The following is a 27639-nucleotide window of genomic DNA, read 5'->3' on the forward strand; positions in this document are numbered from 1 at the left end:
TGCGAGTGGGGATTTGGCGGGCGCAGGGCCCCTCCGTTTGGGACAGCAGGGACACTGGGTTATGGGCCGAAGGGAAAAACGCACCACAGCGGTCCGGGCGCCACCGGCTCCTGCGACCCAGGCCGTAGCTGGGGCGCTGTGGGCCTGGCTGGCCTCCCCAAGGGGCGCCGGCCCCTCTCGCTCCTTCGCGCCGTCGTCTCCTGTCAGCTGCTGGCGGCGAAGCCGGGGCACGGGCCGGGCTCGCGCCGCGCTCCGCCCAGCCGCCGCCGCACGCAGGGCGCAGGCGCCAGTTGCTGCCGGGCCCCGCGCTCATGGCGCTCCCAGCGCTGCCCGGCTCGGGGGTGCAGTTCCGGAGGATCCTGGCTCACTTCCCCCAGGAGCTCAGCCTGGCTTTCGCCTATGGGTCCGGGGTCTTCCGGCAGGCGGGGACCGCCCCCAGCCAGAGCGTGGTAAGCGGGACTGTGCAGCTGGGGGCCGGGCAGAGCATTTCCCTGGTTACTGGTTATCACCCCCTCCCGCCCCGCCGTGCACTGGGGAGGGAGGGAGGCATTGCCCGGTTACGGGTTATCACCCCCCAGTGCACCGGGAGGGGGGGGCATTCCCGGCCACGGGTTGTTATCACCTCCCCCCCAGTGCATTCTGGGGGACCAGGCAGGGGCATTGCCCTTAACAGATTAATATCCCTGGAATGCACCCAGAGAGGCAGTTCCCTTAGTCCTCTCTTTTTCCGAGCTGAAAAGTGTGGAAAAAGTGAATCGAGAAGTGTTATTTACCCTTTCCCTACAATACAAAAATCACGGGTCACACAATGAAATTAATAGGCCGCAGGTTTAATACAAACAAACGGAAGTACTTTTTTACATAGTGGGCAACTAACCTGTGGAACTCATTGCCATGGGGATGTTGTGATGGCCAAAAGTATAACTCTGTTTTAAAAAAATAGATAAATTCATAGAAGATAAGATGTTCAGTGCGTTAGTGAACATGGTCAGGCACACAGTCCCATGCTCGGAGCGACCTTAAATCTCTGACTGCCAAAAGCTTTTATTTTCTTTTAAATTGGCCAAACTCCATGATTTTGTGCATGGGCATAGTTTGCCTTTTCACTGGGTTTTATTTTCCAAGCAAACTAAATCAAGTCTCCTTCTTCTTGCTCCTCCCCACAAGATGCAAAGGAAGAAAAATAAGAATTTTACATTTTTAATATTGTTCCCCACAAACATGAAGAAGGGAGGAAGAGCGAATAACTTGGAAGATTTAACAAGTCTGTTCAACTTTGTACCAACTCTGTTCGATCACTGATTCACTGAGCAACTCAGACCGGTCCAGAAATGGCAAGGCATGTAGAGAGTCATTCCTCAAGAACTTTCAGCATATCTCAAAATGTTACATATAATAACTAGTTGTATAATAACTAAAACTGTTCTTAACTAGCTAGTCTATGTTGTGTTTAGGTAACAAGTCTCCTGGGTTTGGAGTTCCTTTCAAACTGTTATTTCATCACAAATCTTTTGTTGTCAGAAACAACTGATTGCAGGTAAAGTTTGAATTTTAAAAAAAAAAAAAAAGTCTACTGAGAGTTGGAGTTTGTGTGTAATTTTCCAAGCATTGAGAACTCCAAAGGAAAAAAAATTAGGTTAGATTCTCATGCAAAGATTTGTCTTATATAGAAATGTGTTGGACATGACTTAACTGATTTTTTTTTCTTTAAGCAAGTTATGGGTTGGTTATGTTCTGGCTGTGTGTTGCTGTCTGCTATTATCATCGCTGGGCATTATGTGAAGATCAGTAGAATCTTAGAGTGGATATAGCTTGTTTCCTAAACTATATGTAACAGTATCTTTTTTTCTATTTACCTTGTAGCACAATATGCTGGACTTCGTGTTTGCTGTGGATGATTCTGTCACTTGGCATATGATGAACCTGCTAAAGAATAGGAGTCATTATTCTTTCCTAAAACTTTTTGGGCCAAAGCAAATCAGTAATATACAGAGCTGTGGAGCAGGGATTTACTACAATACTTTAGTGCGATGTAATGGTAGGGTAAGTACAATAGGTTGTGACTAATTTCTATAGATCAAATGTTTACATTTAGAATATTGGAATGACTAGCCTAGGGTAGCCTCTGTTCAGGAAATAAAAATTGCAGTTTGCATTTATGTTACAGATACTAGCTGATCCTTGACTGATACTTAAGCACTTAAATAAAAGCTTCAGTTCTACATAGCATCTTTAATATTCAGTGTCTCAAGCTGTTTTACAGAGTAATGTGTTAAATCCTGAAAAAGAAAACAGGAGACAACATTGTGCTCAATAAAAGCAACAATTAGACTCAGCAGTTAAAGTAAAGCACGTTCACAATAATAGCTGAACTTGTATTCTTTTTCTCAGCGATAATTCTAAACACATTACAGCCTTCAATGTGGTAAGGAGGCAAGTATTGTCACCATTTTACAAATGGGAAAACTGAGATCTAGATTCAGAGATTGGCCAATTCACAGAGCAGAGTGGATTATTTGTATTTTGATGTCCACGCAAATATAACATAACATAATTGACATCTGTCTTATTTAACCTCTGATTCCCTGTCATTTTAACACAGGGAGTAATATTTATTCTATCTAGTCATACTCCAACATCTGTGTCCAAACAAGTAGTATTGATGTGTGTGTGTTTGTGACTTTCCACCTCCTCAGTGCTGTTTCAAATTGTTCTCAACTTGTGGTAACGACAAGAAAATCAAATTCCATCTCTTCACCAAAAGCAGGAAGTGGAATGAAGGACATAGGAAAAACTACATTTGCAGCCAACTGTGACTTTGCTAAGGAATTTCAGGCTTGCGGTACCAGGGTGAGCATGGGATAAGTGACTAGACCAGGGGTGGCCAACCTGAGCTTGAGAAGGAGCCAGAATTTCAGTGTACATTGCCAAAGAGCCACAGTAATACATCAGCATCCCCCCATCAGCTCCATCCCCCGCTCCCAGTGTCTTCCACCTACCCGCAGCCCTGCAGATCAGCACCTCCCCCTCCCTCCCTGAAAAGCTGTTTTGTGGTGTGCAGGAGGCTCGTGGGTGCAGGGAGGAGCGAGGGCACTGCAGGCTGAGGGGAGAGGGTGGGAAGGGGTGGAGTGGTGGCAGGACCTATGACAGAGCCAGGGGTTGAGCAGTGAGCACCTCCTGGCACATTGGAAAGCTGGCATCTGTAGCTCCAGCCCCAGAGTCGGTGCCTATACAAGGTGCCGCATATTAACTTCTGAAGAGCTCTGGAGCCACAGGCTGGCCACCCCTGGACTAGACATTCACCAAAAAACCCATCTCACTGATTTGGAGGTAGAGAGAGAGAGGCCCTCTAATGTATTTCATGTGTGTAAGGCACTTGGAGGAGGTATGAATTGTGGGTCCAATCCTGGTCCTCTTGAAGTAAAGCTTTTTTAACTTGACTTTGAGGGGAGCAGGAGCAGCATCTTTGCTATAAAGACTTCTGTTATTACTCCTACCCATCACTCTTGCTTTTCCCTTCACACCTACACCCTTGTGTGGTGATGACAGCTTTTGGATGGTCTCCATTATGTTCATGCATGGTCTGTTAAGAATGGTTCTGGAGTTACTTTGACACTGTTAGTAATCATTGGAATCCTGGGATGTACAGAAATATGCTGTCTATGTTACATTATTTAGGCTGCTTTACTTTAACTTATGATTGACAGGAAACAAACTCTTCGGAGTGAATCCTTCTAACTATTGAAATTGACCTGCAACTCTGATAGAATTATATACTGACTACCCCAAATAGCAAAAATTGGTAGGGATTATTCTGCACATAACTTGGTCCTAAATTTAACATTTTATTGTTCTGTTTTAAGCCTCCCAAAGTTGCAGAACATAGCTCCTGTTCTGCTGTGACATCCTACCATGCACTCTGATCTATCCCAACTATCATACCATCGAGTGTATGCACTGGTCAATTTTTTTCAAAACTTATGGCACTTAGTAGAAAATAATAACCATTCTATTAAATCCTTAAACAAATCATGCAGAGGTAGGGATCCTGTCACAATTTCCTGTTAAATTCTTTAGGTTTGTAGTGTAGTTTCTTTGGAACCCTATGGATTTCACCCTTTCTCTATTAACCTCTATAGAGCTTTTCCATTAAATAATGCCATATAATTAAAAAAAGACACTGACCAAAATGTCAGCTTAATTCTTCATCATGGTTTTCTAGGATTAATGGGGCAATGCAGGAGAATTATAAAATTAATCTGCATTGTATTGAGTTAGCTCTTTAAAACATATATGCAAGATACCCTTACATAAAATACAGACCACGTACAGTAGAATTACAATACTCAAGCAATAATTGAATTTGAAAAAACTGTTATGAGAAGCAGCTGGAATTACCTTCTCTGGTAGATTAGGATTGCATGAACTCAATTCATGCAGAATTGGGTGGTAGAGTTTTTAATTAAATACTTTAAATCTTGGTGTATAATCTTTTTTGCTGTGAAGGCTTTATTTTGTGATGTTACTTCACGGTAAGTAGTCATTGATTAACACTGACTACTATGAAATTCCATTGTAACTGCTCATTACATTTACATTAGTACTGAAAGAGTTCATCATCATTAATGTCACTGTCGAATATCAAGAGGTTTTCATAATGATTTGCCACTTTGTACAAAATGTTACCAATTAAGTGTATAACTCTTCTAATCACTTAGTACTAAGATCAGTACTGTTTTATCTGTTGATAGAGTTTTTATGAACATAGCTTTTGAACTTAGAGTACATTGAAATTTGAAACTGTTCTAGTTACTTAAAAAACTTGAAAAGCTATTGGGATCAGAATATTGCCATGTCACAAGAATATAGCCGTCATCAACAAAACAATATAGCTACAAGAGAATTAAGTATTGACATAATTGTTGTGCGGCCATTTGAATCACAATTTTATTGGCACTAATTTTTATAGTTGACTATTCTGTAATTTATCACTCAGTTTTCTTAAGGGTCAAGTCCATCTGGACTAGGTTTATTTTGAATATATATATAATTTAGTTTTGCTTCAGTGTTATTGATCCTAGAGTTAATTTGTTTTAATTTTGATTCTAGAAAGGACATGTTAACAGCATATTGTCTATCTTCTCAATCCACTTGGTCTAGAAAGGATTGCTGATTTCTGGAGAAAAGGACTTCAGCCAATTTCTGTTTGCCTTTAGAGTTCTAATGGATTTTCCCATTCTAGGTAATGCTGCTACCAGTAGGTTCCCTGGGGAGAGTGTGAATTGAATAGTTTGAATATAAAGTTTCTCTGGTACACAGTCCAGTCCTGTCACAACTTATTTTCATCTAACCTTCTTGCTTGCTTCCTCTGCTCCCCCAACCTGCAGGGGATGGTAACCTTCAGTAAGTCACTGATCCCTGTACCTCAGTTTCCCTATCTGTAAAATGGGGACAGTCACAAGGATGTTGTGCCAATTAATTGGTTAATATTCGACAATGCTTTGAAAAAGTAAGGGGCTCCATGTTATCTCTTCTGTCTTCCTGTATATTGCTCACTCTTTGTGCTATCCACTAATGTGTTCTTTTTCAGTGGGATTATCTGCTCTCATGAAGGGGCCTTCCGCTCCCTCCCTTCTCAGTGTATATGTCATCGCTAATTTGCTGAAGAGGTTTAATGTTGATGGATGATGGTAGAAATCAAACTGCATCCCTTCATGAGTTGTGGGACATTTAGCCTAAGCCTTCTTTTGAAATTATTGTACCAGGCTCAGTGTTCAGAGCCCAACTTAATAAAAATTGAGTAGTGGTATGTTACTTATTTTTATCCATTTCCCTTCCCCTGAACTTCTGTATCGGGTACCTTGGAATTATGGTAAATTCCTTTGAGCCTTGGAATCCACTTCTTGCACTTTCAGAGTTAAGCAGAGGTCCTTCCGCAGCTCATTCTATAAAAGCCATTCTACTGCCTGCAAGTGTTTAGGAGGTCTTATAGTACTGTGTTGTGTAGGAATTGAAGAATAAGAATGATAGTGACTTTTGGATGTGTAGTAGTCGGTTATGCTAGATAGGCATCATCTAGCTTCTGTGTGAAAACATACAAAGCACTGAGAAATAAAATAGATTAAAACCTTTTGAAAACTTGAACAAAGTAATTCAGCATATTAGAAGATAGCAACTTTTTCATCCTATTCTTTTATTCCAACATTATTTATATTACAATGGGAGAAGCCGCTTTAACTGTCAAGTTGGCATAAACCTCTGAGGCCCCAAAGTCTCACTGTGAGACTTCCATCAGAGCAATTGAAGTGGGGTTAGCACTGACGTGAATCTTCATAAAATTTGCTGGGGGTAAACAAGAGGCTTTTATTCTTAGATTATAAAGCCAGAAGGGACCACTGTCATAATCGAGTCTGACCTCCTATATATCAGGCCATAAGACTTTCCTGAATTAATTCCTGTTTGAGTTAGAGCATGTCTTTTAGAAAAACATGCATTATTGATTTAAAAATGGCCAGTGATGGAGAATTCACCACAACCCTTGGTAAATTGTTCTAATGGTCATTTACCCTTACTATTAAAAATTTGCACTTTGTTTCCAGTCTAAATTTTATGTCTGTGTGAGAGGGTTGCTTTTTATTGACTATTTGTAGTTAAGAACATTGGGGTATTTCTAGCTGGCAGCCAACCAATCTATGAGTTTAAGCAGCAGAGGCCTGTAGTCTTGATCTGAAGAACCAGCATATCCAGTCTTGGTTCTGCCTGTTTGTGCTGTGTTAAGATAGCATCAAATCCCATTAGAAGTCTCATTTTGAATTCCTCTTTTAACTGTGAAAAGGATAAATCATCAGGCTTTCACCATTCTAGGTGTCCTTGCAACTGAAATGTTTACTGAAAACTTTGTTTAAAATGAGTAAGGGCCTTTAGAGAGCAGTATCAAAATTTGTTCTCTTCACGTGTTTTCCGGTGTTTGATATTTCTTTGAATCCTTTTATCTGCCTGGTAAAATCACATCTTCAGTGTTGTGGCAAGGAAGCAGGTTTTCCTCCCTGCACTACATCTCCTATCCAGCAGGTTTAGCATGAACAGTGCAGCTTGCATCATCCCCCTGGGCTTGGTGTATCACCATCCTTCCAGGTGCTCTTTGTTGGGAAGTGGGACTCTGTCCCTTGTTGTGCCATTGCCTGTCAAGAACACCTTGGTCATAGTAAAGCTTACAATGCCTATATATCTTAACATTTATTTCCTTGCTTGGGTTGTATAAATGTGGCAGGTATTGAAATGTCAGTGTTGTCACTTGGCAATCTTAATGATTGTTTGTTTTTTTTTAATGAAGTGTTTTGCTTCTGGAATATACAAATATCTGTATTTATATGTAACAGCCTCACTTAATATTTGGTAGATTTGTGACAGTGACATTTTCAGCTGGGTTACCCATTTTAACAATAGAGGATACTTTGCATTTGGTAGAATCCTTCAAAACGAAATAAATCACGGGACCAGTGTATGGGAACCCTAAATTGCAGGTTGTCATAAATATAAAGGGAAGGGTATTCACCTTTAAAATCCCTCCTGGCCAGAGGAAAAATCCTTTCACCTGTAAAGGGTTAAGAAGCTAAAGGTAACCTCGCTGGCACCTGACCAAAATGACCAATGAGGAGACAAGATACTTTCAAAAGCTGGGAGGAGGGAGAAAAACAAAGAGTCTGTGTCTGTCTGTGTGATGCTTTTGCCGGGGACAGAACAGGAATGGAGTCTTAGAACTTAGTAAGTAATCTAGCTAGGTATGTGTTAGATTATGATTTCTTTAAATGGCTGAGAAAATAGCTGTGCTGAATAGAATGAATATTCCTGTCTGTGTGACTTTTTTGTAACTTAAGGTTTTGCCTAGAGGGATTCTTTATGTTTTGAATCTAAATACCCTGTAAGGTATTTACCATCCTGATTTTACAGAGGTGATTCTTTTTTACTTCTATTAAGAGTCTTCTTGTAAGAAAACTGAATGCTTTTTCATTGTTCTAAGATCCAAGGGTTTGGGTCTGTGGTCACCTATGCAAATTGGTGAGGATTTTTACCAAACCTTCCCCAGGAAGTGGGGTGCAAGGGTTGGGAGGATTTTGGGGGGAAAGACGTTTCCAAACAATGTTTTCTCAGGAACCCAGATAAAGTTTGGTGGTGGCAGTGGAAGTCTAAGGGCAAAGGGTAAAATAGTTTGTACCTTGGGGAAGTTTTAACCTAAGCTGGTAAAAGTAAGCTTAGGAGGTTTTCATGCAGGTCCCCACATCTGTGCCCTAGAGTTCAGAGTGGGGAAGGAACCTTGACACAGGTGCATACAGCAATAAATAGGACTTGATTGGTTTTATTTCTTGCTGCTATTACTTGAATAGCAGCTTCCATTGAAGAATCTCAGAGTTCTTTAGAAACACTAGTAAATTATGACCCCTTCTTTGAAGTGAACATCATTCTCATATTACGAAGGTGGGCATGGAGCTCACATTTCCTGACTCCCTGTCTTATGTTGTAACCACATGGCTGTCTTTCCTTCTCTAAGTACTGTCCTAAGGAAAAAGCAGCTGGCTAAAAGTGAAAGCATAAATGCAAGACTTAAAATAAATCAGTTGGATCAAATTCTTATTAGAGGATTTTGATCATTATCAGAGGAATTACTGCTGAAATAAAAGGCACTTTGTAATAATCCATTTATTTGCATTGCAGTAGCAACTAGAGAGCTCCTTCAGGAACTAGGGCCTCATTGTGCTAGGTACTCTACATACATGTAATGAAAGAATCAAGTGAGTTATTTGCAGAATCACAGAATAAATGGCCTGTTTTTAAGTATGATTGAGCAATATATCTGAACCATGATTTGAAGTGACCATCTGAGTGAGAGAGTGTAGTGTGATGTCCATGCCCATTCAGTGCATTGTCTGGAGGGTCAATAAAGATCTTTTTGTGTTTTGGTTAGGATCCACTGGAAAGAAAACTTCATACATTTTAGATGCCTTGCAAGGTAGAGTTCTACAACGGTTGCCAATGCTGGTTGAATGTGTTCCTGAAGGTTTCATCACATGACAGTAGTTAATTAAAGGTTAATCTTTAATTCCTGGAGACTCCAGGACAGTCCTGTGGGGTTGGCAACTGTTAGTGTGATATTTTCATTTAGTTCTCTAACCAGTAAACCGTTAATATTTGTGTTTTTATATTTTACTTAAGAGATTTACATTTCTGTGAATTAATGACTTTTTTTTTTACCAGACTTTTTTACCTGATGCAGCCAGTGTGTAACAAACAATTGTGTGAGACCCTCTATTTTGTTTTTTCAGATGATAAAATATGGCGTAATTGGCACTGATGCGCTGATTGACGATCTGCTTCACTGGAAAACTCTCTATGTTGCTGGACGTCTGCAAAAGCCGGTAACTATCTTATTCTGTTCAGCTGGCTTGTGTCTTTGAAACACAGGAAACTACTGAGGTGGAAGATGATCAAATGCTGCAGAAAGTCGTGTTGATGATTTCAGTTGGTCAGGCTCTAGTTAATTGTCTTTTTATAATACCTTCGTTTAATGGTACAAACTGATGCATAAGAGATGCTTGGATAGTCTGTCTTCAGGTCAGTGTCATGAAAAGTTTGATACACACTTTTAAATGACTGTATGTGTCAAGTGTTCTTTCAGACCTCTAGATGGCAGCAGATATAAGTTAACTTGGAGAAAACTTGTAATAAAATATAGGGAGCTGATTATAATAATACAAAAATCAGTTTTAAGCAAGCAATTAAAAGGGAAGTATTTCAGCTCAGTTGCTGAATTCTTCCTCTCCGTTTTGCTTAAATTACTGGAGTGAGGTAAGGAGTCTTCCATGTAATATGCTGGAATATATAGATAAATATAGTCTGAATCTCCAGACACATAGTACATTGAAAAAAATCTGAAAGATCTCTGAATTTCCAAATAACTTCAACGATTAAAAAAAAATTATTTTCATTTTTACTTATTTTTGCTACAGCTTTTGAGATATTCTGCCTTTCTATCATGTGCAAGCCTCGCTTTCTGCATCCCTTCTTGACTTCAGTGGGAGTTGTACGCTCATAATGGAAGGCAGAGTTGTATTAATTTAGATGGAATGTAGATACCGAAGAGTCAAAGGTGTTAGCATGACCCTGTCACTGTCCAACATTAAACAGTTTAAAATAAGGTTTGGGGTTTAATATACAGTGACCTCAGCCTGCTAAGTATCATGGCAAACACAACATTAAACATCCTTTTAAACATTTTTTATTGAAGATAATGAAAAAAACTGTTCAAATATTTGAAATATAAAATTTGAAGTAAGGCTTTTATTTTAACATCATCTCTTGTTCCCTTTTCCTTTAGCAGAAGAGTTTTTGGAAAGAAACCCCCGTTTTTTGACAGTCCTTTAGGTAATATTAAAAATAGCGTTAACTGTTATTTTTGGGGAAAAGAGAAGAAGGTAGTTGAGATGGGCTAGAGCTGCTGCCATTATAGTATTTTCTGGAAGACAAAATAAAACATGCACACAAGAGGGGAGAGAAAAGAACAGCAAAGATGAAAAATTGCAGCCTCTGCCTCTGTCTCTGGTGTTGATTCTCATTTCCTGCGTCACTGCTGGAAAAACACTGGCACAGTACATGGTCTTATCAGCCACTTGGTGACTTGACAAACTTGCACCAACATTGTACTGTTTAGGGCATTGCTTTTAGCTGCCTCCTTCTGGTCACAGGTGTATAGCAGTGTTGCAAAATATGCAGTCTTGACTGTCTTAGCCAGACTCTTATTAAACAGAGGGCAAATGAAGAGAAATGGGAAAGAGCTAAACTTAAAGTGGGGAAGTAAAACACACATGGGGGTGTAGGGATTGTGACAGCCTCACATCCTGGGTGGTGGTTGGGGTTCAGCTGGAGCCAGTAAAGCTGGAGCTGGTCAGCTGGGTCCTCTCTTGGCCTGGTCGACTCAGGACACGTGTTAGGATCAGGATGACGAAGGCACAATATTGTCACACTGAATCCTGGGATCCTATGAGATGGTGGGGGTGGCAGTAATGATAATGAAGGTCATTCCTTCCCCTTCTTTCAGTCAGCCATCGTTGCAGTAGCCAGTTTCCCCCCCCCCCCCCCCCCAGGTCTCTTTTTGAGGACCCCAAATGGGAATGATGGGCGGAATAGTCCATCCCCTCATTATTTTGTCCACCAGTTAGGTCTAATTTCTGACACATGAATTTTGATTCACTGATTTCCAGTCCCACACTTCTCTGGTTTCCCAGGCATCATGATAACACAGTCCTTGAGTTATATCAGTAGGCCCTTTTGAACTAATTCAGTCTTCTTGTCTCCCTTTCGTACCTTTTCCCATCACCATTTGTTGTTATAGGCTATTGTGGCATTTTAGAACTTTCACTTTTTTACGGTTGAACTTGCAATTAGGATAAATTCCACACACACACCCATCATCACAATGGAGTTAGACACTTGATGTTTAGGACTGTCCATGAGAAATAGCCTTTCAAGCATATGTGCTTGATAGGCGGAAGAAATGATTGGTTTGAGTCCTTCCCATTAAGCTAATGGGAGTTCTGGCTGAGTAAGGACTGCAGGGTTTGCTCTTTTGCTCAAGTTTGAGCTATGTTCATTGAAGCCTCAAACCATCTTTCCTTTTCATACCCGTCCATGTCTAGAACTAAAATCTGCAAGACTTTGCTACTTAATAGGAATGAGGAGTTTTATACAATGTTACTTAGAGAATTTCTGAGCAAAAACCTTTGTTCCGATTCTTTGTAGGCTTCACATTTTAGGTTGTTCTTGTTGGTCACAGTTTCACTTCTGCTGTTGAACTTCTGATACAAACTTTTTAAAACAACTGTAGTGAAATTTTGTTTTGTCTGTAAACATGGATAATAAGGATGCTATTTTTATTTCTAAATTTGTTGGTGATACAGTAACCTGGATTGTTTATATTACAAGACAGCATTGGTTGCAGAGTAGTGTGTCAAAAGCAAGTTCTCTGGATACAAGGCTGGTGGTGTATTAATCTTGACTTAAACTATTTAAATGGACTTCCCCATCCCCTCTCTTGTAGAGGGGCAAATCTTACAAAAGAATAACATGTTTCTAGTGTTGTGCTGTAAGGAGGTTGCCTGTACTGATTCAGAACTACCCAACCTTTTCACAAGTACACCTCTGTGCTCAGAAGCATTTGCTGTGGCTTGAACCTTTTTTGGCTTGACTCTTGTTACAAGTATTTTTTTCTTAAAAATAAGTTGCCTCAACTGAATATTCTTACTGTAGTGTTAATGATATCCATTAAGTTCAAATAAGGACATCTCTAATAGGGTACAAATGGCTTTTTAGACTCTTTCCCAGGCCTCTTTGGCTGTGTCTCAAGAGTCTATTGACTTTTCACTCTGAACACAACATATAGTGTTGTTTAGCCAACTTCCTATTTAGCCGTATGTTGAAGAAACAGATAAACACAATACTAGCTACTTCATAACTGGCTTGTTTTCTTCAAGTAATTATGCTAGATGTAAAAAAAAATCCCAGTACTACCTAACCAGATAATGTTACTTAGAACAAGTGGCATTTCAGTGAATTTTCTGAGATGAATAAAAGCTTCATTAAGTATCATTCTGACATTGGTCATTTTCATGTTACATGTGTGTGTATATGTATTGCAGTGTCATTGTGTATATATAGAGAAAACTTACAGTAACAACCAAGCACAACTCATACATGTAACAATCAAAGCAGCATGCATTTCTACAGAAACGGTTGATCTTTCTAATATTAGCTTCATGTTCATAATGGTGTTTATCATGCCTTTTCCGTTTGAAGCCATTTTTTTTTCTTTTTGTTTATTTCCTTATTAGTCTTCCCTTGCATTAGGTCTTGAACAGCTTGCAAAAGCAACTTAGAGGCAAGTGATATTAGGCTGATAGTTCTACATTCTTTATAATCCTTAGCATTGTTCTTTTTGAGTATTAGGCTACACAGTGAGGTTGTAAAGTCTTCTGGCAATTCACCTGTCTCAAACATACTCTTCATTACCTCTGACAGGGCTTTCAAGCCTTCATTCTCTATGCTGTTTAACAATTCAGCCGTTATTCCATCGCAACCTGGTCCTTTTCTATTTGGAAGTCTCTTTATTGCTGCCATGACGTCTTCATCTATTATTAGCTGGTTTACTTGATTAATCTGTGTTTGAGGATCTTTATTAGACCTCAAAAGAGGAATGAGACAAGATTGTGTAATGTCACCAGCTTTATTCAACATTTATACTGAGTGTTCAATTAATTGAAGAAACAGAAGAAGGTATTAAGGTGTATGGAAAATGAGTGAATAACATTCACTATGTGCTGTTGGCTGATTCAGAAGAAGGTCTGATGAGGCAAAGAATATGGTGTAGAGTTGAACGTGGACAAGACAAAAGCTGTGGCAAAGTGCAACGATCCTGGGAAAACATGTAAGATTCCAGTGAACCATGCACAGCAGGTGAGAAATTATTGCTGCTTAGGATGCGTCATTACAGAAGATGGAAGTTCAGATATCGAAGTCAGCACCAGAATAGCGAGAGCAAAAGGGACATAAATCTGAAGACTAAATTCTGATCCTAAAAACTTATATTTGATGTATGGTAAATCATGATTGTGAAACACAAACACTGAAACAATAGATAATACAGGAAGTATCATTCTTCAAATTATGGTGATGTAGAAGGGTTCTAAAAATATTATGGATAGACTGTGAAACCAACGAAAAAGTATTGGGATGACTGGAACTCAACAAACACTGGATCTTGTGACAAAGATATGATTTGTAGGGCACATTTTAAGGGGTTTAGTGGGAGATTTGTCTATAGGCACTGGAAAGGCAGGTTGATGGCAGAACCCAAGGCAGAAAAAGACCTTGGATGTACAATATGATATCCTGGGTGGGGTATATCAATCCACAAAGAAATTGGCAGAGGATCATACAGAATGGGCTGCCATGGTTGCACAACTCCAGTGATGGAGACATTACATAAGAAGAATAAATAATGTCTAGGGCCATCCACTGAACGAGGAGAAAACAAAACATTGAATAGCTACTCATTAAGTGAGCACTGTCCATTCTGTGCAATGAATGAGGCAGGGGTCCTGTGGGAAAAATATGCACATCATGGCATACATGGAAGGAAGCCAAATTTCAGGTTGCACTATCAACCTTAATTTTGCATTTCCTCACTTTCGAGCACTTGACTTTACAACCTTGTTGGTTTGTTAACATGGTCTTTTGTGTGCAATAGACCTAATTTTCAGGCCCCTAGAATCCTGGAAGGTAAAAGGATAACCTAACATGTATTTGTATACTGTGGAACCTAGGAGCCCTAAACCAGTGGAGGGCAACCTGTGGCTCGTGGGCCACACGCGGCCTATCCGGGTAATCTGCTGGCGGACCGTGAGACAGTTTGTTTACGTTGACTGTCCACAGGCATGGCCGCATGCAGCTCCCAGTGGCTGCAGTTCACTGTTCTTGGCCAATGGGAGCTGTGGGGAGCTGCGACCAGCATGTCCCTGCGGCCCACACCACTTCCCACGGGTCCCATTGGCCAGGAATGGTGAACTGCAGCTATTGGGAGCCGCAGGTTGCCCACCACTGCCCTAGACTATCCCTCAATTAACCTCTCAATGAATCTGTTTTCTTCACTTGAAAGATTCAGACTAGGTCACCTAAAATTCTTTAACTTTGTCTCTAAACTTATATATGAGATGCTCAAGTGAATCAGTCTCATTCTCTGCCCATTAGTTAAAGTTCTGGTGACTTATTTTTTTGTGAGTAGTTTCTTTGCACAGCCCAGACCAATATTCCAATCCATTTTTAAAGATTTTGAAGTTCCATGCATTGATGAGCAAAGTATATATTTCTGAGTTGGTCAGTGTGAGTTTCCAAAGTGCTTGATCAAAAATCCCTAACATTAGGGCATTGCCAATAAGTCAGTTTGTCACCTTGACTAGCCCATGTTGTTGTTTGGTGGATCACATTTGAATAAGTCTGCAGGTGTTCAGAAAATTTGTTCTATGGTTTTAAATGTTTTCAGCTTCATTTTAGGCTCACCAGTAACTCTTCCAGTGTAGTCTAACACTTCATCATTGTCTTCTCAGATCAATTTTAATGCTAGGAAAAAATACAGTAGTTTGTGGGAGAAGAATAATACCCTAAAATATTTGCTTGTAAAGCCAATATCTCTAAAGTATTAAGCACGGTAAATAAAAAACATTTGTCTTAAACGTCTGTGAACCAGTTTACTCTCAAAACAATTGTCTAGATTTTACATCAAACTTCAAATGCAGGGGAAAATTAAAAAAAAAAAAGCATATGTTGTCACATTTGCCATAGAGTATTGGGACTTCGTTCTGATTTCAGCCCTGTTTTAAAGTGGAGTTTTAGCCGTAATCTGTTTGTCAGGCCTTTCTTTGTCCACATCCTAACTACATAAGGCATTAAATATTTTAACTAGATGATTCCTTTGTTAGTTTCATTTACAGAATCTGATTTTGGCTGTTTTTTCATTCTTTCTTTTCCATTCTTAAATCATATGGAAGTTCCATTAGAAACAGGTGATTAAGGTGGAGGAGGCCTTGGATTTCTTTGTACCGTATTTGGGGCAAGATGTTCAAAGGATAGCACAATGCCTGTGTTTGCAAAAATGCACAATGCACCAGTCACACCTCCTAACTCCACTTTTCTTTAAACAAACCAGAGTTATGGCAAATAATCACACAGATGCTTAGCTGCTAAATTGTACACTCCAATGACAGGTTTTTGTGGACACAAGGTGTGATTTACAAAAGCGCCTAAGTAACTTGGGCACACAAGCCCATTAACTTTCAGTGGGACTTGTACCCATAGTCACCCCTTGCAAATATGCATGTAGCTTTGCAGGAGCACTCACACTTGTTAGAAAATCTGTTTCTTATAAGCAAAGCAATTCAGCATTGCCTAACAGAAACAACAGGAGCATTTAGAAACCACAGTAAGAAAGTTTATTCTCCTGTAGCCCAAAGTAGCTTTGTCGACATAAGGTTCTGTATTAAGATTTGTTTTATCCTGGTAACAACCAGCCTCCTATGTCCCAATACATGCATTTTCTATTCAGGGTGTTAGGGTCTACAGTTAAGTCAAATCAGTTGAAATAACACTGCTTTGCCTTGGAAGAGCAAACTTCTCTCAGAGGCGTATAGACGTACTCGACTTCTGTGTTCCACTCTGCTTGCATGTGTGACTCTCCATTAATCTCTATCTGATGATCACTATCTAGTGAAGACCCGCTAAATCGATGGCAGAGCGCTCTCTGGTCTCCCCTGGTACTCCAGCTCTCTAAGAAGAGTAAGGGAAGTCGATTGGAGAGCGTCTCCTGTCGACTCAGCGCAGTGAAGACACCAGGGTAAGTCGACCGAAGTTATTCCCGTAGCTGGAGTAGCGTAACTTTGGTCAACTTACCCCAGTAGTGAAGACCAGCCCTAAGAGGAGAACTAATTTGTGTAAGGGTCTACTTCATGGATTTCCTAACCTGTCATATGGTAGATGACCAAAGAAACCACAAGGGTGCCTGTTAAGGATAAAGGGAGAATGAGTTTCCTGGTTACCAGGGAGAGAGCTCCACTCTTATCACATTAGTCACTCCTTCCTTCTCTCTCACACTAGTGTAGTAGGTTTTCTGTCACTTCTTGTTTCCTCACCAGATGTGTCTTTTTAACACTCACTCAGAATTGTTATTTTGATTAATCCCAGGATTCTAAAAGAGGGGAAGGCAAAGAGCTCTGTAGATACAAGAGAAGAGCGAATAGCTTTCACTCATTGCTGTCTTGTGACTATATGGTATTAGTACTGCAAAGGGAACGTTTACATAGAAAATGGACACACTCTAGGTCAGAGGTGGGCAAACTAGGGCCTGCGGGCCACGTCCAGCTTACCGGACAATCCTGCCTGGGCCCTGAGCTCCCGGCCGAGTAGGCTAGTCTCCACTGCCCCCCTCACTCCCTCGCTGTCTCCCCTCTCCTGCAGCTATACCCCTGTGTGGGCAGCACGACTTGTGCCCGCCTACCTCCCAGGCTTTCAAATAAGCCTGTCCTGCCGCTCTGAGTGGCAAGGTAAGGGGGCAGGGGGAGGGAGGGGTTGGGTAAGGGGCAGGAGGTCCCAGGGGGCAGACGGGGTGGTTGGATGGGGCAGAGGTTCAGTGGGGAGGCAGTCTGGAGACAGGGCTGGGGGGGTTGGATAGGGGGTGCGGTCCTGGGGGGCAGTTAGGGACGGGGGTCCAGGGAGCGGGTGGTCAGGGGATGGGGGGGGATTGGATGGGTCGGGGGTTCTGAGTGGGGCACTGGGGGTGGGAAGTGCGAGGGGTCAGACGGGGGCCAGGCTGTTTGCGGGGGCACAGCCTTCCCTACCCAGCCCTCAATACCGTTTTGCAACCCCGTTGTGGCCCTTGGGCCAAAAAGTTTGCCCACCCCTGCTCTAGGGTTAATTAATTACATCATAATGATGTGAATGGTTTTAAATAAATGTAGTTTATTTTTACACACTGGATTGAGTAATAATTATTGGTCTATCTTCAATGGTATTTTCCTGATGAAATCTTGCTCCCAAATATTTTGATTTTTTTCAGGTGAAAATACTGACACAGAATGAAAATGGCAAGCTGCAGGCTGCCCTACTTAGCAATCTGAAGAGTGCAGTCACAGCAGCCTTTCTCATGTTGCCAGAAAGTTTCTCTGAAGAAGACCTCTATATGCAGATTGCAGGACTGTCCTACTCTGGTTAGTATATGTATTTAAAGTTTCTCTTGAGAAAAAAGTCTTTGTTTGGTAAGATGTCATACTTTGTAGTTTGAGCTGTAATACTGCATAAATAATACCACAAATAATAGGAAGTCTAATATATGGTTAGCTCTAGTATAGAAGTGGCTCAGTGAGTCTGTGACTATTCATACATTTGTTGAGCTAAGGAAGGATGTGTAAGGTCTGATCCTGCATTTTAATGCAGTGTGAGTTTTTCTATCAATTTCAACTGGAACAAGGTTCCACCATACTGCATTGTGCCTACAATATTTCATGCTCCAGTAACTTCATGAGAGTTTGGTTCCAAAGGAGATATTGAGATGCCCTTCAGGTAAGGCTGAGTGATAGTTGCTGTGTTTCAGGAGACCTTGAAAACACACTTGAGAATTTAGTTTGTGCCTGAAGATAATAAGGGGATGAGCTTGTTCTTATGTTACTATGTGATACCTCAGCAAACTTTAGATTTTAATATTTCAAAGGCCTGAAAATACACGTGGTGTCCTTCTCCGCTGTGTAAGGTCTATCTAGTCAGTATTCTGACAGATGCTAAAGAGATTTATTGTTCATCAAATATTATGTTTTGTGATCAAATTCTTCAGCATCTTATTTTTTATCAACAGCTTTTTCTAAAGATGTAGTTGCCATTTTAATTATGGAGATCCTATTCAAGTTTGCAGTTATCGGTTTTTAAAACAATCCATCCTCATGTAATTTTATATTCCCTCTTGCAATCCTCTATACCATTCTTCCAAAATATTAGAAAAGAGTTTATTCATAAGAGAAGTTTTCATTAAAAGACTTCAAAGCACTCCACAAGTTATATATGAATCACTTCACCCACCACTGAAATGCAGCACCCTCTGGGGTGAAAAGTATTACGCACTGAACCATCACGAAGTGAAAAAAGGATACTGTATCTAAGTGAAGTGGTAAAGGGTGTTTTAGCTAGGCACACTTACTAGTGGGTTACATAGTCACCCCAGTTGGAATCTGATTGAGTCTTCTCTGAAAAGTGCTGTGGGATTTGCAATGACCACAGGCGGTCAGGATAATTCTTGACTATTGTAAGTAATGATACAGTTAATACAAAAGTAGGAGATCATTTATTTGGCTAAAAAATGTTGGAATTGGCTTTACTGCCTGAATAAAATTGAAGTGGTAAAATTTCAATTTTGGGATGTTTGAGAAATTAGGTGAATGTTGATGAGGTGGGGAGGGATAGCTCAGTGGTTTGAGCATTGGCCTGCTAAACCTAGGGTTGTGAGTTCAATCCTTGAGGGGGCCATTTGGGATCTGGGGCAAAAATTGGGGATTGGTCCTGCTTTGAGTAGGGGGTTGGACTAGATGACCTCCTGAGGTCCCTTCCAACCCTGGTATTCTATTATTTGCTTTGTTGCTGTTGTATTAAATCTTGACTATTTTCACAATCCCAGTAGATGAAACTTGTTTTATATATTGCCTGCTCAATCCCTTTGAGACAACCAGTATCTTACATGGTACATTTGACACTGATTCTTTGTATTTCTTTACCTAATAAAGTTGTTCATGAGCTTTATGGAGTTACTTTTTAAACCACTGAGACACACTGCATCTTGGGCAGATAGTGATTATAAGTTTTGCTGTGCTTGGCATGATGGAGCTTTGTTTTGCTCTCAGCTAGAGCTGTTTGTTTGGACTATTTCTTTGGAGGCTGTGGGAGAACAGGCTAAGGAGTGCATAGTATCCATTAAACGAAATAATAAAACTAAATTGCTGCCTTGAGATATTCAGCTCTTGAGTGTGGGGAAACAAAAATTGATTCAAGATTTTGTTGCTGTTCACATAATACTATTAGCTGTGCAGTAATTCAAATTAGAGTGAGCTCTGTCTCCTGGATGGTTGTTTTGGAGACTGAGTGCAGTATCTAGCATGATGAGGCTGTTTCCGTTTGGACCCTCTAGGCCAGAGGTTCTTAACCAGGTTACGTGTACCCCTGAGGGTACACAGAGGTCTTCCAGGGGGTACATGAACTCATCTAGATATCTGCCTAATTTTACAACAGGCTACATAAAAAGCACTAGCAAAGTCATTACAAACTAAAACTTCATACAGACAATGACTTGTTTATGCTGCTTATTATACTATACACTGAAATTTAAGTATAATATTTATATTCTATTATATAGTAAAAATAAGAAAGAAAGCAATTATTCAGTAATGGTGTGATGTGACACTTTTTTTGTATTTTTATGTCTGATTTTATAAGCAAGTAGTTTTTAAGTGAGGTGAAACTTGGAGATGCACAAGGTAAATCAGACTCCTGAAAGGGTACAGAAAAGTAGTCCGGAAAGGTTGAGAGCCACTGCTCTAGGCACTTCCAGATTACAAGTAATGTCAGTCTTGCAGTAGGAAAAACTAAGAAGTGGTGTGTAGTGCTTAGCAGAAGAATCTTACCAGTGAAAAAGAGCAGTGGGGTTAGGGGGCAGGGCAAATGTTTGATCAGAGCGGGTGAGCATATATATTACTGGTTATGATCACAAAGGCATAAAATGTTGCCTAAGGGAAGAAAAATTACCATGTCTAAGATATACTTACTAGTGTCTTCATTTCTGAGAGGAGGATAGAAGAGAAAAATGGTAGCTGAAAGATGAAGCAGTGTGCAGGGTTGGGAGTGGGAGCAAGAGGGGTGGGGTGTGAGGGTCAGAGGGTGCACGCGGCCAGAGGGCATGTGGCGCAGCAGGGCCTTCCAAGAGAGAAGCCCAGAACTTTGCACCTCAGGGATATAGCAGGAGAAAATTTTATCCTCCTATAAATGGAGGAGGGGGAGGACAAGAGACAGGACAGATGTGATGATTAGAAGCATCAGCAAGCGGGGGAAGGAGCTGCAGAGCTAGCCAAGTGGGTCTGCTATGCATTGAAACCCACTGATTGGATTAGGAACTACGTGGACTGACTATCCAGTATGTATTGAAAAAGGAAATTGGGGGGGGGGGGTGATGGAAATGAGTAAAAGTGTAAATTACAGATACTAAAATACAGATATTCAGTCCTGTGTTGTGTTAAGATACGTTACAAAGCATTTCATTCCTAGAGAAATGTGACCCTAGTCATGTGATCTAACGCTGCTGACTATGGTCTAAATTCAGCCCTCAGATACATGCATGCACTTGCCACTGACTTCTGTGCAAAGCATTTGATCTCTTCCTATGGTATTTCTAAAGTGCTTATTTTAGGATCTAAAGCACCAGCACTACTCAGTATAACTTTACACTTGGCTGTCTGTTAAAATTGTGATGTGAGTGCTAAGAACTTCATTTGTTAAGGATTTGGGCTTTTCAACCATTTTAGAGAGATGGGATTGACTTAATGGTGTTGTGTGGTTTTTGTTTTTTTTTTAATTCAGTAAAAATATCAGCACAGTGGGCTAGTGGAAGCACAGTATGGTGTGAACCAGATACAATCTCTAGGATATTCTCCTTGAGCTGGCAGGTGTATGAAAAGTACTTCATTATTAGAAGACAGTCCTCATTGAGGAGTGCATGTGGTTTTGGAATAATCAGAGCATAAACAGCTTCAGATGATTGGTGTCTAATTCTATGCTATGATAATCCCCTGTGTGTTCCATGGCTTCGTGTTCTCTGTTTCTGATTTTTTGTCAGTTAACTATTTTTGTTTCCTTGGTTTAGGTGATTTCAGAATGATAATTGGAGAAGACAGATCAAAGGTGCTAAACATAGTGAAAGAAAATGTGCCCCATTTTCAGAAGCTCTACAGTAACATATTACAGGAGTGCTCTCAAGTGGTGTATAAGCACCAGCTGGGCAGGCTAGAGGTAAATGGTTTACATTGTATGTTTTAAACCCACAAGTGGAATTGCTTTATTACTTAGACAGAGAGCAAGAATCGCACAATGCACCAGTGTGAATTTCTCTAGTTTTTCTCGTTTACATTTATTATGCTTCTGTTACTCAACTACTTCCAGCAATTAGCAAACTTGGCACAAATACCAATCTATAAGAATGAGGTTTAGCTCTCGTGCACAGTAAACTGCCATTCAACCTCTCATTGGGTGTGGCTGCTGAATGAGGGAGTCTTGGCAAGGGGGAGGAGGCTGGTTTAAAACAGGTGGCTTGATGACTGCCATTCAGAAGAAGCAGATTATGGAGTATGATGGCCAAAAACAGGTGGTTTGCAACAAGTAAGTGATTTATTGTCCAATTCTAAGTATTACTATCTGCAACCAAATTAGCCTAGGTTTCAGTGAACCCAAAGAAGTTTGAGTTCTAGCCACACAATTCAATGAACCAAACGCAAACTGAGTCCTGGCATCATCCCACCATAGCCCCTACTTCAGAAGTCCATCCCTGGAATTCAGGTAGCCCGAGAATGTCGTGGAGGAAGTGGATGACCAAGAATAACACTTTGGTTTGAAAGTGCATCATCAGAGCAGAAAGTACCAGATGAAAATGCCGGCCCTTTTGAATTACCCCTCATCCCATGTTGCAGGTGACTGTGGACTTGCATCACAACACTGGAGTGTGTTGTCCTGTCCAATCTGTTCACTCAGCCCTACTGTGCACGTTCTTGTGTACATTCTAAAGATTGTTGAAATATAGTGATCAAAACCATAAGTTGCAGCCCAATAACAGTTACCTCCTCTTAATTCAATGCATGGAGGAACTTTGCAATAGAATAAATATTTTAAGTGAACTGTTGCTTTGAAGAATGGAATCTCTTATTTGGATGAGAGGTTTTTTTAAAAAAAAGACTTTGTAGTAAGTTCAGAAAGTAAAAAAATTAAAAATGTGGAGCAAAGGGTGTTGACCAAAACATTTCCTGCAAATTACATAAACCTGACATGATGCAAAGTTTAATGCAGATGAGAGAGAGATTTCTCAAACAGTTTTGATGAAAACTAATCGTAAAATAGTGCGAATCCCTATATATGACGTTAATAATTTTGCTCAATGCTTGAACTTATTCAGCACTTGGAACATATTCAGCACATGGAATATTCAACACAGTTCCATGGTCTTTGAGATTATATTTGTTTTCCTTGTTTTCTGCATTTATTTTATTTAAGAGTAATTTGAGTAAATTAAAAATGCATATAAGCAATTGTGTTCCTGACTTGCTTGCACCATCAGCAAGATAGCATGTGCAAATTGGATGGCTACCTAAAAATTGAATCTTGCACTTAGGTTGCCTTTCAAGGTCATGGTTGAGATTATGCTCTGGAAAAGCAGTGGGAGCTCTCACTTCTGTTGCCCATGGCTCTGTGTGTGTGCACATGTAATAGACTGCATTATCTTTCTGCATATATATGTAACTTTGTAGCTTTATGATCAATATAGCTTTAGCAGGGATCAAAGATAGCCAAAACCCTTCTGTGCTCACTTTGGAAACGTGGATTTTGTGTTAACCATCTTTACTACGTGTGATTGAGTTCACAATTTTCCTTGTTTTTTGTGTTTGTAATGTTCAGATCGATAAAAGTCCAGAAGGTCAATTCATGCAGTTAATGGCTTTGCCGAGGACTCTTCAACAAAAGATAACTTCTTTTGTGGACCCTCCTGGGAAGAACAGAGATGTGGAAGAGGTTTTACTGAAAGTGGCCCATGACCCTGACTGTGGATTAGTGGTACATCAGGGTAGGTCTGTAGGTGCATGGGAGGCAGTCTCTGATTGGAAGTGATATATTTAAGAATTAGTGTTCTACACGGAAGCAGTTTAAGAGAATTCAGCCCATCAATTTAGAGGGGTAGAGGCAGAAGAGAGAAATTATAATTCGGAGATGTTGCATTGTACCCAAATGCTTAATTTTAGGATACAATAGATGCAAACGTTCTCAAAAATCTTCATGTTTGTATATCAACTTTCACTTGTCCAAATTAACATGGAAAAATATAAAGTTCCTGTTTCAAATCCTAAAAGAAATCATTTTAAACAAGAACTGGATTTAATTAGAACATTTAATTTTCTGGTTGCCTGACAGGTCTGTCTTGCCTGTCAGAACAAAGGCATAGTTTCAATCAAATATTGAGCTTCAGTGGTATGCAAATGTGTATTGTGCTACTCAGTTCATTTGAATTTGGAAGAATAACTCCAACAAACTGCAAAATCCTCACATTATAACTAGCACAAGGGTGGGATGTCTTGGAAGAGACATCAAACTTTGGGCAAAAAAAACTGTTGAGTCATGTTAGCAGGTTAATGTATAGACGCTTGTGCTGCTGCCGCCAATGCTGTTCTTGATCTGTAGATAAATGAAAATATTTAGCATTTGTGCAGTTCTTTATATCTTCAGAGTACTTGACAAGCTCTAGCTAATCCTTGCTGCAACACTGTGACATAGAAAATAATGAAAAAAGCACAGTTGTGATTTGTCCAGGACCCCATAGTGAGTCTGTCAGAGCAGTGATCATTTTTCTTCTTTATGTGCAGGTATTTCCCCACATATTTCTCCAGTCAAGGAGAATAAACTTTAATTATACAGTTTTAATAAAAACTGTTTCTGAAAAATCTCACTTCTTACTTTGTAATGCAGCAAAGTAATGCACATGAAGATGGAAACATTATAATTGAGACCAATACTCTTCTATTCTTCAGTGTGTGATAGTGTACAAAGGCTGTGTTGCACACAAAAGTTCACGCAAATAAGTGTGCGTTAAAATTTAGACAATATACTTGCATAATACAACTTAAATGCTGTTTTAAAATAGACTAAACAATTTTGAAAGTATTTTTACAGCCACTATTATTCTTAATTGTATTTTTTACAGCGGTGTCTAAGGACTAGCCAAGAATGAAGATCCATTGTGCTTGGCACTGTGTCAACAGAGAGAAGTAGACAGGCCTTTCCCCAAAGAGTTTATAATCTAAATAGATAAGACTGACGCGGGACAGGGGGAAAAGGGTGTAAAACAGAATGTGAAAACACAATTTCATATTGAAATAGTTTGTTCAATTCTTTAACAAGCCCAGGCAGGGAAATATGAAATGACAAAGCCCTGCTGAAACTGTGCATGCTGAGGAAACGTGATTGATTTGAACCACCCATGACTGGGCAACTGGGTGCAGAAATATAATGGGGAAGATTGAATTAATGGAATCAAACTCTATTAATTACTACCAAGTCTTCAGTATTCTTTTTTCATATAAACAATGTCATGTTGTATAAAAAAAAATGTTAGAAGAGCATTTGGAACAAATTCTTGAATGAGCATGACAAAGCAAAATAGAAAGTTTTTGTTAAGATAATTATAAGTTTTACTTACAGGCTGCTTTACTGTATAACTGGAAAAATATTTAACTTGCAATTTTTTTAAACTTTTTTTTAAGACTAAGATGGATAACATCTGTGTGTTTATATCCTTTCCCTTTACACAGGCATTTCAGGAATTGTGAGAACTTCCAGTCTAATACAGAGTTCTAAAACCATACTAACAGCTGGTAAGAACAAATGCCATTATATACAAATAGGCCTTTCGGTTTCAGAAAGTACAAATCTTAAAACCTCAAGCTCTCTTTGTTACAGAACTTCAAATTATAGACTTTTGGTCTTGGGAAACAGAGAGAAGCCACTGGAAACTTTCACTAGTAATCGCCTCTCTATTTTCTATAATTATTGGGAAATCATCAAAAGGCAAAGGAAATCTGAAACGGGGTGTGATGGGGATGTGGTGTATATATATTACTTTAGAGTTCTGCTCTGTCGAGCACTTGGCTAATTTGTACTGATATTTTGCTCTTCTTGTGTTCATGAAACTTTAGAATTCCCTCAGGATTTCTACACATGCAGGGAGAGCAGAATGAGTGTAGAGATTTGCAATGTAGACCAGAGACTAGAATTTTTGCCCTAAAAATTATACTAAGCTAAGCACTTACTGACAAAAGTTTCAGACTACATGTAAAATAAATATTTTGCCATATCTTATGCTTCTGACCAATCCCTCTGACAGAAACAAATATTAGATCCACCCAGTAGTCAAAACTGCTCTGTAGCTGGTGAGCCTCAGTTAAGAGACCAATACTTTCATGTTCTTAAAGGAGAAAAAAAAAAGTGAACTGTCTTAGAAAAAGAGTTCAGTGATAAAAGCCACCTGAGAAAAGGCTTAACTTTGTTTAATATTCAAATTAAAAAGATATACATTGGACTGGGAAAGGCCAGCTGATGGAGGGAAAATAATTGGTTGGCTGTGGGGAAACAGGTGAAGATTGGGTGACTTTTCCTCCTTCATCAAAAAAAACCTCATCACCTTCTCCATAGTTGATACCCCATCCTGGTGTGCTACCTGTCTGCCTCCTACAGTGGATCTAATATGAAGATGTCCTGAGCCTTCTAGTTTAAAAAATATTTACCTCACAGCTAATTTAGAGTGAAATATATTAGAGCCTGAGCTGTTACTGAGCCATCAAAATAGTCGGGTGAGTTGGGCCCTCATTAAGCCAGGGTCACTGGTAGGCACACTGGAGTTTGCTCTAACTTTCACTTCAAGAAAATTCCTTAAATTGCATAAAGCCATGACCAGATGTAGGTTGTAGCTCATGTACATGTTCCCTACCTCCCAAATGTAGGTTAGATAAAAATTATGGTTTAAGAAGTTATTCTCCATACCAAACAGTGAAGGATTGACTTTCCAGAGTTGTTATCCATCTTGAATTAGGAGCTCTGTAACAGGGGAGTCATACCCCCATCACTTTTTACCAGTCGTAAAAGAGGAAGAGGTGGAGCAGGGCCTTGTGAAGAAGGGACAGGGTGGGGGCATGGTTTGGGGACTGGTGGCCCCCCACTTTTAGGGAGCTTCTGCCACTCCTATCTTGAATTTACATTTCATATTCAATCTTGTGGCTATTCCAAATGTTCAGGACCATTACTAGCTTATTTTGGCTAAAATAATTATATAATAGGGATGATTGTACTTTGTGGGTTGATGTGTTTTGTTTTTGTTTTTTTTAAATCATGATGTTTTACAGTCCAGTTGTATTACATAGAAAGAAAATAGCCAACCTGTTGCCTAATCTTTCTCAGTACTTTGAGGAGACTGAGAAAATGAAGCAACTCCGGATTGAAGGAGAAATGTCCTTTGTAATGAGTTGGACATGTTACCTGTGTGTATAGGGTCTTTATTGCAATTAGTGAAGCTGTTGTTGCTTCATGGTTTGGTGTCACGGGAGCCTGGTAGTGGCTGAATCTCTCTTGCTCTCACTACTGATTAATATGGTGGTATTTTTAGACATACAAAACTGGCTTGTGAAGTTCAAATATGTCAAAAGAAGGAAATGCATCTGAAGCTGAGGAAAGATGGGCTTGATGTTGTAGCACAGGAACAGAAGTTGAAAGATCTGGAGTCTAATTCCTGCCTCTGACATAGGCTTCCTGTGTGATTTTAGAGTAAGTCACTTAAACCCTTCTGTACTTCAGTTTGCCTTTCTGTAAAAGTAAGGATAACATTTAACTACCTCATGTAGCATTTGATCCATTCATCTTCATAAAGTACTTTGAGATCCATAGATAGCAGGTGCTATAGAAGTGCAAAATATTGGTTAAAACAAAATATTGGTTTTTAAATCTTCAAAAATGTCTATGAATTCAGTGCTTGTGAAAGTTAGCTGACTGCCTGGGAGAATGAGACTGTTCGTATACAAACTGCTACAGTATGAGCCACAGCAGTGCAAGCTTCCCCACGTTGCTCCACATGAGTATCTGAACTCTCACCTGGAAGGACCCACCTCGGACAGTCCATTGGTGGCTCCTTCTCAATGCCTATTCAGGCTGCTTACAGAGATTTCTAAGATGTGGCTACCTGTGTTTTGGGACACTAAAAAACACATT

The 27639-nt window shown here is 39.9% G+C and overlaps 1 protein-coding gene across 3 annotated transcripts in view; it reads left to right on the top strand.

Moving 5' to 3' along the window:
- The first annotated feature begins 264 nt into the window (after positions 1 to 264).
- The window catches only part of TAMM41 (TAM41 mitochondrial translocator assembly and maintenance homolog), a 39085-nt gene continuing 11710 nt past the window's right edge, over positions 265 to 27639 (top strand). The window contains exons 1-8 of one of the 3 annotated variants that reach the window (XM_048858009.2): positions 265 to 449; positions 1864 to 2043; positions 9321 to 9413; positions 17654 to 17804; positions 21491 to 21636; positions 23290 to 23455; positions 25194 to 25256; positions 27041 to 27306. In XM_048858009.2, the coding sequence (XP_048713966.1) occupies positions 312 to 449; positions 1864 to 2043; positions 9321 to 9413; positions 17654 to 17804; positions 21491 to 21636; positions 23290 to 23455; positions 25194 to 25256; positions 27041 to 27096 (993 nt within the window). In that variant the 5' untranslated portion in view covers positions 265 to 311 and the 3' untranslated portion in view covers positions 27097 to 27306. Of the gene's footprint in view, positions 450 to 1230; positions 1340 to 1863; positions 2044 to 9320; positions 9414 to 17653; positions 17805 to 21490; positions 21637 to 23289; positions 23456 to 25193; positions 25257 to 27040; positions 27307 to 27639 lie in introns of those variants that run through there. The other 2 variants (XM_048858008.2, XM_075130559.1) reach the window with 2 other exon arrangements.

This window comes from Caretta caretta, chromosome 7 (genome assembly GCF_965140235.1).
Source record: "Caretta caretta isolate rCarCar2 chromosome 7, rCarCar1.hap1, whole genome shotgun sequence".
NCBI lineage: Eukaryota > Metazoa > Chordata > Testudines > Cheloniidae > Caretta > Caretta caretta.